Source organism: Acipenser ruthenus, chromosome 50 (genome assembly GCF_902713425.1).
Source record: "Acipenser ruthenus chromosome 50, fAciRut3.2 maternal haplotype, whole genome shotgun sequence".
In the NCBI taxonomy this organism is placed as follows: Eukaryota; Metazoa; Chordata; class Actinopteri; order Acipenseriformes; family Acipenseridae; genus Acipenser; species Acipenser ruthenus.
Genome location: NC_081238.1, coordinates 1,230,101 through 1,242,217, shown reverse-complemented (window position 1 = coordinate 1,242,217; position 12,117 = coordinate 1,230,101). Strand labels below are relative to the sequence as shown.

Below are 12,117 nucleotides of genomic sequence, written 5' to 3'. Positions count from 1 at the left end.
AAAATAAATCACAAGTAATATAAATCCAGCAAAATATTTTAAAAAAGGGAGAGCTGTACAGTAGAATTATTTATTTCAGATCTTATTCATGCACTGGCTTCCTTTGCATGTGTTTGATACAGTCATTTATAAATTCTATTATTTGAACATTTTCAGCACTGAATAGATTTCAAGCAGTGTATTCAAATAAAGGATCCAATACTAGTTGATAGTTAGATAGACAGACAGACAAAATCATTGATATTTAAAATGCACAAGTCACTGTAGATATAACTTGTAATCCTAACTTGCTGCATCCTAGTTCATATTGTATTCTAGTAGTGTTATTATTTGCACTGACTGTAAACTACACTGTATTTAAATACGAAGCTTGCATTGTAACCCTGTGCTGCCCTGTAACACCTGCGTGAGTCGCCTGGGATAAAGGAGTCTGCTAAGAAATAAATAATAATAATAATAATAATAATAATAATAATAATAATAATAATAATAATAATAATAATAATAATAATAAAGGCGTCTGCCAAAAATAAAATAAATAGATGAGATTTTACTTTAAAATCATTTAAAATCATTTTGATCAATTTGATATGACACAGATACTGTATACAGACAGACAGACAGACAGACAGGCAGACAGACAGACAGACAGAGGGTTGGTACCGTATGTCTGCCACTCCATTTTGCATGAAAGAAGAAATCCACTAGAAGAGAAAGCGATGGAGAGGTAGAAGGATTGAGCGAAGAAAATGTTGAAAAGGAGGGAGCAGTTCTTAAATACAAGAGGAGGGAGTGAGGGACACTTGTCAGTCACTTTGAAAGGGCGGCACATAGAAAAGATGAGAGAGAGGAAGTGGAAGAGAGCGAGAGAGAGAGAGAGAGAGAGAGAGAGAGAGAGAGAGAGAGACCTGAACACCCCCTGCCTGCCTTCCTGCCTGTCATTCAGTCCCGGGACTCTCTCAAACAGAGACTGACAATTGTGCTGAACTGTGTGCTGGTGTTTGTGTTGTGATGTGGATTACACTGACGTCCACTGTCTGTCTGTATGGGGGCTAAGACCACTGACCAAACTCAACTGTGACCTGAGCAAACTGAAACCCTGCCCTCTAGAGGTGAAAGGCAGGAATAACAGGCTAGGGAATTAGCCCGGGGTCTGTCTGTCTGTCTGTCTGTGCCATCAAGCCCCCCAGACTGAAACCCAGGCCTGCAGAGGAAGGTAAAAGGCAGGCTAGTGAATTAGCCCACTAACTCCTCACAATAATGCAGGTATTAAGCAGGAGAGAGAGAGATGGAAGCCCTGCTAGGAGGTAATGTATAGGATTATAAGATCAGGGAGGTGTGAGTAATGGGTTTATATACCACTAAAGAAAACAGACAGCACAATCATTACACCTCATGCTCCCTCCCACCTGAAGAGGAATATAAATGTCTTATTTTTTGTTTAAAAGCTCTTTAAAGTGTAGCTCATAAAGTAATTCCTGCATTTGATGCACACAGGCTGTGCGGTCCAGTGGTTAAAGGAATAGGCTTCCAACCAGGCGGTCCCCGGTTCACATCCTGGCTCAACCACTGACTTCCTGCGTGTGACTCTGTTCAAGTCTTTCAAGTGAGATGTTGTTGCAGCTGATGCATAGTTCACACACCCTAGTGTAAAGATTACATTATCCATTTTTTTTAACAGAATTGGTTGCATGTATCTGTAGAAAAAGATATAGACATACTTTTGGTGTAGCAGAGAGGGTGCTTTGACTGTGAGTTCAGGAGCTGCTCATCAGTTCTAGCTGCTTGCCTAGACTTCATCTGAAAAGATCTCAGTGAATCACCACTCTGTGAAAAAGTCTGTCTGTCTGCCTGCTTTCTGGGTTTAATTTCAAACACCCCAGCCTAAACAAATCTCTGATTCATTTAAGATACATTTTACCTGAACGACATACATAGGGCAGCAGTGTGGAGTAGTGGTTAGGGCTCTGGACTCTTGACCGGAGGGTCGTGGGTTCAATCCCAGGTGGGGGACACTGCTGCTGTACCCTTGAGCAAGGTACTTTACCTAGATTGCTCCAGTAAAAACCCAACTGTATAAATGGGTAATTATATGTAAAAATAATGTGATATCTTGTAACAATTGTAAGTCGCCTGGATAAGGGCGCCTGCTAAGAAATAAATAATAATAATAATAATAATAATAATAATAATAATAATAATAATAATAATAATAATAATAATACAGTTGCACTGTATTTAAAACCATTAGATGGCGCTGACTTTATAATTCCACACACTGCCTTGGCCACTTTATTAGGATCTGCCCCTAATATCGGGTCACCGTTGGCCCCCGATCACAGCCCTGACGTGACCCAGACTCCACAAGACGCTGGAAGATCCATTCCCTCGTTAATATTGAGTGCAGAGAGGCCGGCAGAGGATCGGGATGACGAATCCTTCACACAGTCGGATTGAGATCGCTGTGGTGTCCGTGGAAGAAGTCTCTGTCGTGATCCTCAATCCATTCTGGCTCAGTGGAGGGGGGCGTTATTGAAAGCAGCCATCAGGGCTCAGTTAAGTTAAATATTCATTTGGTCTTCCAAATTCTTAGCTGTATGACTCAGGGAAGCCAAGCTAAATGTAATCAAGTTAACCAAACCCTTTATGCATATTGTAGTCCCCTAGTTCAAGATGAATTGTCTGATTGAGATTAGGAGGAATTTTCCTCATAACAGGAATGTTTTTGCTGGTCCCTTAAAAAGATAGTTGCCAGAAAATCTATATGTTAAAACCACACACTAATCGTCCATAATACCGAACAGAAATGTAAAATAAAACGTTGACCTACTGTCTCATAATTAAGACTTGCTGTCTCGCAGACTTGAAGTCGGGTCTTCACTGTCCGAGTCCTTGAAACAAACTCAAATCAATGTTTTATTATGAACAATACAACTGCGCGGTCTAACGAAGGATTCAGAAAAAGCTCAGACGACAAACCTTAAAGCTCTCTCTATTGTTTATTTCCCCAACATGAAATATGTAAATTATCAGCATGAAAAAAAAAAGTCTAAAAATCGTGTGTGCTAACGGTGAATTGTCTTTGCAAAGTGATACACTCAATACAACAGCTGGTCAGTTTATTACATATTTATTAGCAGATGCCCTTATCCAGGGCGACTTACAATTCTTTCAAGATATCACATTATTTTGACATACAATTCCCCATTTATACAGTTGGGTTTTTACTGGAGCAATCTAGGTAAAGTACCTTGCTCAAGGGTACAGCAGCAGTGTCCCCCACCTGGGATATATATATATAAAGAGAACAATTTCACTGGAACTTATAACGCAAGGTTAACGTTTTTTTCCTAATGAGAGAAGTCCCACTGAACATTGTCTTTAGAGTTTATCTCTTGTGTGAATTCGCTGGTGTTTTACAAGGCTGTTGATTGTACTGAAACTCTTCCCACAGTCAGAGCAGCAATACGGTTTCTCTCCTGTGTGAATTAGCTGGTGTGTTTGCAGGCTTTGTTACAAACTGTTCATCCCATTCTTCATCGCTAATAAAGGTCAGAATACAAATTTGCTGTTGACAAGTGATATTCTTGCAGACTCTGTCTAAAGGCCTGGACACGCCGCCCGATACGATCAACAGGGACGCGATTTTTCATTCGCGTCGGGCAGTGTGTTAATATTGTAGCGTTTCACGGGGCAACCAGAAAACAGGAGAAGAGACCGACACGCGTGTTCCTTCTTCCAAAGCTTTATTCAGACTCTTTCTCCACACACACACACACACACACACACACACACACACACAGACACACACACACACACACAGAGACACACACACACACACACACACACTCACACAGAGACACAGACACACACATACACACACACACTCACACAGAGACACACACACACACATACACACACACACACACAGACACACACATACACACACGCACTGACACACACACACACACACACACACACTCACACAGAGACACACACAGACACACACATACACACACACACACACTCACACAGAGACACAGACACACACAGACACACACACACTCACACAGAGACACAGACACACACACATACACACACACACTCACACAGAGACACACACACACACAGACACACAAATACACACACACTCACACAGAGACACAGACACACACAGACACACACATACACATACGCACTGACACACACACACACACGCACTGACACACACACATACACACACGCACACAGACACAGACACACACACACACACACACACACACGCACACAGACACACACACACACACACACACACACACTCACACACACACACACACGTGTATTTCTATACTTGTGAGGACCTGCCATTGACCCCCATTATACTTCACCTTACGATTTCTAACACTAAAGAAGAAAAAAAAATACTCCACATAATGAAAGTGCAGAACAAATAAAGTGTTTTCAAACTTTTAGGGTTTTTTTTTTAAACGCATATTTACAAGTCGGCCCATTCAACGTGTTTCTTTCCGCAATGGACTTAGCAGAGTGGGCTCCCACCTAAGCCCCGCCTACTCTGTCCTATCTTTTCATTACCCATGGTCACCAACCGAGGACTATATAAAGAAGGATAGGACAGTCAATCCCGGGATGCAGTTCGGTACTCAATTACAGGCTCCATTTTTGGAGCCCACTCAGTACTGAATACATTGCGGCGATGCTGTGTTGCAGCGCCAGGTCATACCGGTATTTTTTAAATAACAACACAAAGTATCGTAAATATAAAGTGACTGACTGTTATTTATGGGAATTAATGCTTGATTATTTCAAGAAACATTTTGCCAGGGCGAGCGGCTCCACTGCTTATAACTCCGCCCACTTGTGACATCATTTTCCTATCAAATTCAAATTCAAAATTCAAAAAATGCTTTATTGGCATGACAAAATTGAATTGAGTTTTGCCAAAGCAATTCAGCAATGAACATTATCACAAAACAACCCAGACAATACAACAACAACAGCAACCCTTCCATTTCCCTCTCTCTCTCCCTCCCTCTCTGTATTTACAGTGGACATGTGTGCGCATGAGTGCCTGGTCCCAGTGCTCCAGGGTGTCTACACCAGGGTCTGTCTCGCTGTCTCTCTGTCTCTCTGGCTGTGGCAGGCAGCTACATACTGGGCAGCTAGCTCTGTGTCTGCTGCTCCTCTCCTAACAGAACTGGCAGTTTTTCTAAGTCAGAGTGCAGCTGGAATGTTGTGGCCTGACTGGCCAGTTTGGGGAAGTACGTGTCCCTGATTTGCTTATGGGGACAGTGTAACAGGAAGTGCATTTCTGTCTCTACCTCTCCCAGATCACAGTGACAGCACAGCCTTTTTTCTTTGGCAATCCTGTTTTTTTGTGCCGGCCAGTTTCGATGGCCAGGCTGTGGTCACTGAGTCTGGACTTGGTCAGGATCTGTCTGTGTTTTGTGTTTTTGACCCTGATCAGATATTCTGCCAGGGTAAATTCTTTTTTTAGGGCCAGATAGCATTGTATTTATTGTGTGATTCAATTTCGTTATTCCAATGTACTTTATAAAATCCTATCCTATCCTATCCTTTACCAGCCTTACTTTTCCACCGAGCGAGGTTCCCCGCGGTCAGGCTGGGGCCCCGCCCCCTTCCTTTTAGAACGTTCTGGGGGGATTTCCCCACTGCTGTCAGCCTGGGATTTTCCAGCCAGGTGAGGTGTCAGCTCCGGATTGGCTGGAGCGGGCAAAGCCTCCCTCCGCTCCATAAAAGGGAGTGGGCGTGGCCACCAGGGTCGAATTGAAAAGAAACAGCAGCTGTGGACACGATTGTAATGCGACCTGTCAGAGAAATTAAAAATAATTTAACCCTTGAGAACTTGCCTTGTGTTTTCCTTCTTAACATCGCTACAGTGTCTTCAGATTGGTATACATTATAAATACCAGCATACCTAGGTAAGTTGAATTTGATTTTAATCTTTGGTTTTTAACAGAGCCTTTTCAGTGTATTTTAAAAATACACGGACAATCGTAATTATTATTATTATTATTTATTTCTTAGCAGACGTAATGTAGGGAAATGCTCTCAATAGCAATAACTACTCTGTTTATTATTGTAAATACATTATGGAAGTATGTGCCTGTAAATTCACTCGCTGCTTTTATTTTCTAATCTTGAACAGATAAACAAACAAATCGATAATAAAGTGGTTTGCAGATTTCAGAGTGTAAAGTATAGCACTGTGCCAACATGCAACGAAAAGAGAACGAGGAAAATACACAAATAAACCAACCATAAATAATTAAATGAAAGGGGAATCGAAAATGAGGTAACGTTGTTTTCAATATATTTAATATTTTAGAAATTAACTGGGGTACTTGAGTATAACAAGACAAAATATAGTTGAGCGAGTAGCATTAATAATTGCATATACTAATTATTCCCTCTTATTTCTAAATTATTAAGTTTGGAAGCATTTACATATACTAATAAAGAAAAGAATATATATTTCGAGAAGAGCCGTAAGTGGCTTTTAGAATGGATGCAAATTTAGCTGCCATTTTGGTCCATGTAAATGCAACTCAGTGGTCCTCAAAGTAATTTGGCCACGGGCATAAATTGATCTTACTTGGCTGTTTGCGGGCATGCGGACTATAACATATTTATAAATAGCATGTTTACACAGATAACCATGAATAAACTAAAATAAGAGGCTAGATAGCGTCTCGCTTTGTTTCAATTTGGCAAATCTGTCAACACACATACCGTGAACGGTCTGTGCTTGCTTATGATTGGACAGCTGCGTAAAACTTTGGCAGATATTTGACTCTCCTAATGGTCAAACTTACTGTCAGTACCTGCAACAGAAACAGACGCAGTTTATGTCCCACCCAGCTAACTTATGATTGGGCTGCCGCAGAGGAAATGCAGATATTTGAGACCGTATCGCAGAGGCCCTTCAGGAAAAAAAAACAAACAAGAAAACGTGTTTAAAGATTTATTTATTTTATTATTAATTTCTTAGCAGACGCCCTTATCCAGGGCGACTTGCAATTGTTACAAGATATCATATTACTTTTACATACAATTACCCATTTATACAGTTGGGTTTTTACTAGAGCAATCTAGGTAAAGTACCTTGCTCAAGGGTACAGCAGCAGTGTCCCCCCCACCTGGGATTGAACCCACGACCCTCCGGTCAAGAGTCCAGAGCCCTAACCACTACTCCACACTGCTGGTTGTGAGACTGGTACAACGTTATATAAAATAATACAGAATCAGACTTAATATCTCCCACAAATACATTATCCACCTGCCCATCAATACAATATCTCCAACAAATACATTAACCACCTGCCCATCAATACAATATCGCCCACAAATACATTAACCACCTGCCCATCAATACAATATCTACCACAAATACATTAACCACCTGCCCATCAATACAATATCTCCCACAAATACATTAACCACCTGCCCATCAATACAATATCTCCCACAAATACATTAACCACCTGCCCATCAATACAATATCTCCCACAAATACATTAACCACCTGCCCATCAATACAATATCTCCCACAAATACATTAACCACCTGCCCATCAATACAATATCTACCACAAATACATTAACCACCTGCCCATCAATACAATATCTCCCACAAATACATTAACCACCTGCCCACCAATACAATATCTCCCACAAATACATTAACCACCTGCCCATCAATACAATATCTCCCACAAATACATTAACCACCTGCCCACCAATACAATATCAACCACAAATACATTAACCACCTGCCCATCAATACAATATCTACCACAAATACATTAACCACCTGCCCATCAATACAATATCTCCCACAAATACATTAACCACCTGCCCACCAATACAATATCTCCCACAAATACATTAACCACCTGCCCATCAATACAATATCTCCCACAAATACATGAACCACCTGCCCATCAATACAATATCTCCCACAAATACATGAACCACCTGCCCATAAATACAATATCTCCCACAAATACATTAACCACCTGCCCATAAATACAATATCTCCCACAAATACATTAACCACCTGCCCATCAATACAATATCAACCACAAATACATTAACCACCTGCCCACCAATGTAATAATCTCTTTCAACTTTCAGTTCTTATTTATTACAAAAACAAGTGATTCACGGGCATTATCATGGAGACATTATATATGTGAACAGCTGGTTATTACATTTGTGGGAGAGATTACATTTGTGGTTTGTACAGTGTGTCTGTATCTGGCACCACTGTAGGACACAGCCCTGAGGAACTGGCACAGCAGCTGCACATGCAGATTTCAAATGCAGTTCAGGGAGGCTTCAGCGGGTTCAAAGTACAGTACATGAACATGTTTCTGCAATGCATACTTTTAAAAAGTTCACTTCCAATCGTATTTCCAACAGCAATGTCAATGTAGAATAGTTTTGATTGTACTGCAGTTGAAATTTGATTTCAGTGTTACTGTAACTTCAATTCAGACTGACAGGATGCATTTGGCTTAGACTCCTGATTATAAGAATTACTGATGAGACACATTTCTTATCCTAGTCCTTTTGAAATTCATATTAATGAGAGTTAACTGTATATATAATACTGGTATATATAAAAAAAGTAACTGAAACAAATGTATTGAACAGTTTGCATAAATGCATGAAAAATGAATAATATATTGAATAGTTAAATACATTGTGTAAACTTTTTCAGCAGTTAAGTTTATAACACCATGGGATTGCATTACAATAAATTCTGACCCTTCTATAGTAAAGCCACCCCTGCTATTTTGTCAGTCCCTTGAATGGCCTTAATAGCTCTTTAAATTAATAAATCCTTTTTTTTCCCCAGCAGCTACTAAACAGAATCCCGTGTGCTGCCATGGACAGTGTGAAGATGGAGTCTGTCCAGATTAAAGAGGAGTTCCCTGAACTTGAACCTGTCCCCATTAGAGTGGAGTCTCCTGGACTGGCTTCCCTCCCCATTAAACAGGAGCTCTGTGAGGTGCAATGGGACAGCAGCCAGCCAGAGGTCTCTGAGATTAAAGCTGAGCACGATGAATTGGAGATCCCCCAGACAGAAGAACCCCTTCCTGTGAAACAAGAAGAGGGGCTGGAAATTGTCTGTATTAAACAGGAGCCCCCTGAAGTAGAGTTTGACCACATGGAACCAGGGAAGGAAGAATCCGAGGACTTCAAACCAAACATCCCTGAGCTGGAGCCTGTACGCCTGCGGGAGTGTAGCGTGGTGCTGGAGAGAATCTGCGTGAGAGAGCAAGGCGCTGGAGAGGATGACTCTCCCAACAGCACGCAAGGAGGTGGAAAGGAAGACTGGCAGTCATATTCACAATGCAGTCCTGCAGGTGAGTGACTCCCAGTAGCTGTGACATTGTCATTCTAGATTGCGTGATATCCACAGTGTGCTTGAGAGGCAGGGAGCATAGCAGTTAGATTACTAGGTATTTGTTTTTCTTGTACCATTCCAGCCAGTTCAAGATAGGACTCACTACTGGTGAACTTAAGATATAGGTCTAATATTGCTAGAAATATATAATTGAGAAATTGCATAATTGCATTGTGTGTTAGGGGAAATAGACCTGAAGCATTACAGGAGAACTTTGAAGGCAGATTTTGATCCCAGGGCTCGGTTTCACCAGCATCAGTCTTTACTGGCTTTGCTTTTACAGGTTTTAAGTTTAACTTTGTGTTTTTAAGCTGGTGTAACCCAGTGCAAGCCCTCACAGATGAAATATACATGCTTGAATCCACTCCTCCACCTAGCCACACGCCATAAGCCTTCAAGCAGTCTCTCCTTACTTTCTTTCCTGTTCATATTTTCCAGGTGGAGGATATCCTGACTGTGGAAAAGGATTCAGTCCGTTAGGAAACCTTGAAATACACGAGCGAATTCCCACAGGAGAGAAGCCGTATTGCTGCTCTGACTGTGGGAAGAGTTTCGGTCAGTCAGAAGACCTCAAAAGGCACCAGCGAATTCACACAGGAGAGAAACCGTATCGCTGCTCTGACTGTGGGAATAGTTTCAGTCGCTTAGGACACCTTAAAAGGCATCAGCGAATTCACACAGGAGGGCAACCGTATGGCTGCTTTAACTGTGGGAAGCGTTTCAGTCAGGCAGGAGACCTGAAAACACACCGACAAATTCACACAGGAGAGAAACCGTATCGCTGCTCTGACTGTGGGAAGAGTTTCGGTCAGTCAGGAGACCTTAAAAAGCACCAGAAAATTCACTCAGAAGAGAGACCGTACTGCTGTTCTGATTGTGGGAAGAGTTTCATTCGATCAGGACACCTTAAAAGGCACAAGCGCATTCACACAGGAGAGAAACCGTATCACTGCTTTAACTGTGGGAAGCATTTCAGTCAGATAGGAGACCTGCAAACACACAGACAAATTCACACAGGAGAGAAACCGTATTGCTGCTCTGACTGTGGTAGGAGTTTCGGGCAGTCAGAAGACCTTAAAAGGCACCAGCGAATTCACACAGGAGAGAGACCGTATCGCTGCTCAGACTGTGGGAAGAGTTACAATCGCTCAGGACACCTTAAAAGACACCAGCGAATCCACACAGGAGAGAAACCGTATGGCTGCTCTGACTGCGGGAAGAGTTTCAGATATTCAGGAGACCTTAAAATGCACCAGCGAATTCACACAAGAGATAAACTCTAAAGACCATGTTCAGTGGGACTTCTCACTCATTAGGAAAATACTTAAACCTTGCATTATGAGTCCCTGTGTAATTATTATTTGAGTGTGTATCACTCTGGTAAGGATGCACGCAACGAGTCGCACTGTGGTTGTTTCAGAAAGTGGGCGGTGACGTCACAAGACGCTTCTCTGCTGTCAGTTTAACTCCGGCTGTCTCAGGTCATGGGAGCGGTAATATACAAAAATGAAACTATTCCTCAATTTATCTGATGTACGAGTCAGGAGAAATCGATAACTCAGTGTGGGAAACGACTTTCAGGGTTTAGCATTTAAACGTCATTAATCTGAAAATAAATAAATTGATCGGAGCGATTAAACCGATTGCACCTTCCTTGCTTTGAAATCGCCTGGATGATCAGTCTTGTAAATTCATCACGTTTCTAAAAACGAATTAAATATTCTAGTGTCCCGATGCTGTATTATGACCGAATATTGCACGAGGTTTGCATGTGCATTGTCCATGCATTTTATATTTCAGCCTGCTTTTGTAAACTTCACTCAATAAACCAAGTATAGTTGGGGGGGGCAATGCAAGTTAGAAATTTTATTTTTGATTTTTTTTTACAATCCATCCTGTTTCTTTTGGAGTTTTTAAATTTGAGTTTCATCCGTTTTATTTTGTCTTTGTGTTGTGCTAAAGCGAAACTGCCATGTTATTATTCAGAAACAAATTTTGTTGCAGGTGACGGATCTCAACGGCGTCTCCTGGTCTGTAAAGCATCGTTTCTGTGAAACTCGACACAGCCGTGCTGCGGCTTTCCCCTGCTGATGATAACTTTGTCAGGTTAATATTTGAAGTAAACTCATTAGAAATTGCAGCAGCGCGATATCTTTTTTGGAAACACGGCAATACAACTAAAAAATCCTTTGTTTGCAAAGTGTTTGTAACAAACACACAAAAACGCCCCTCAGAGACGCTGCCATGCTGGTCTGAACAGGAAGTACCACTTTATTTACAAGTTCAAACGCATGTTAATGAAAGAAATGTCCACCAGCCTCTTCATATCTGCCTGCTTGTCAGATTCCGCTTCAACCTTTTAGCATGTTATGTGTTCCCTTTGTGCAGTCGTTCATTCATTCATGTTTTCACTTGATCTGAAAATAGCCCGCCATGTTTCTCCCTGTGTGCAGGTAAGGGACGATCGCAGATGAAGCTTGTCTGTAAGTTGTGAGGCTGTATATAGAAAGAAAAACAAGCAGATCAATAAAAACAATGTTTATAAAATGACTCGCCTGTGTTTTTATTATTTTTTTTATTTTAAATAAATATGCAGCACTAACTTATGCTTTTGTAAAGTCTTAATTATAAGTACTGGTTTTTGGTTTTTAAAAAAAACACAAT

General features: G+C 41.2%; 1 protein-coding gene across 2 annotated transcripts; it reads left to right on the top strand.

The window, feature by feature from the left end:
• Nucleotides 1-5,821: 5,821 nt before the first annotated feature.
• On the top strand, nucleotides 5,822-12,117 carry LOC117967608 (zinc finger protein 501-like). 2 transcript variants are annotated; one of them, XM_034914829.2, is made up of 3 exons: nucleotides 5,822-5,960; nucleotides 8,905-9,412; nucleotides 9,892-12,117. In XM_034914829.2, the coding sequence occupies exons 2-3, from the start codon at nucleotides 8,932-8,934 to the stop codon at nucleotides 10,734-10,736; spliced, it is 1,326 nt and encodes a 441-aa protein (XP_034770720.2). In that variant the 5' UTR covers nucleotides 5,822-5,960; nucleotides 8,905-8,931; the 3' UTR covers nucleotides 10,737-12,117. The 2 variants fall into 2 exon arrangements, with proteins under 2 accessions (XP_034770720.2, XP_058871290.1); XM_059015307.1 differs by having other exon boundaries at nucleotides 8,902-9,412.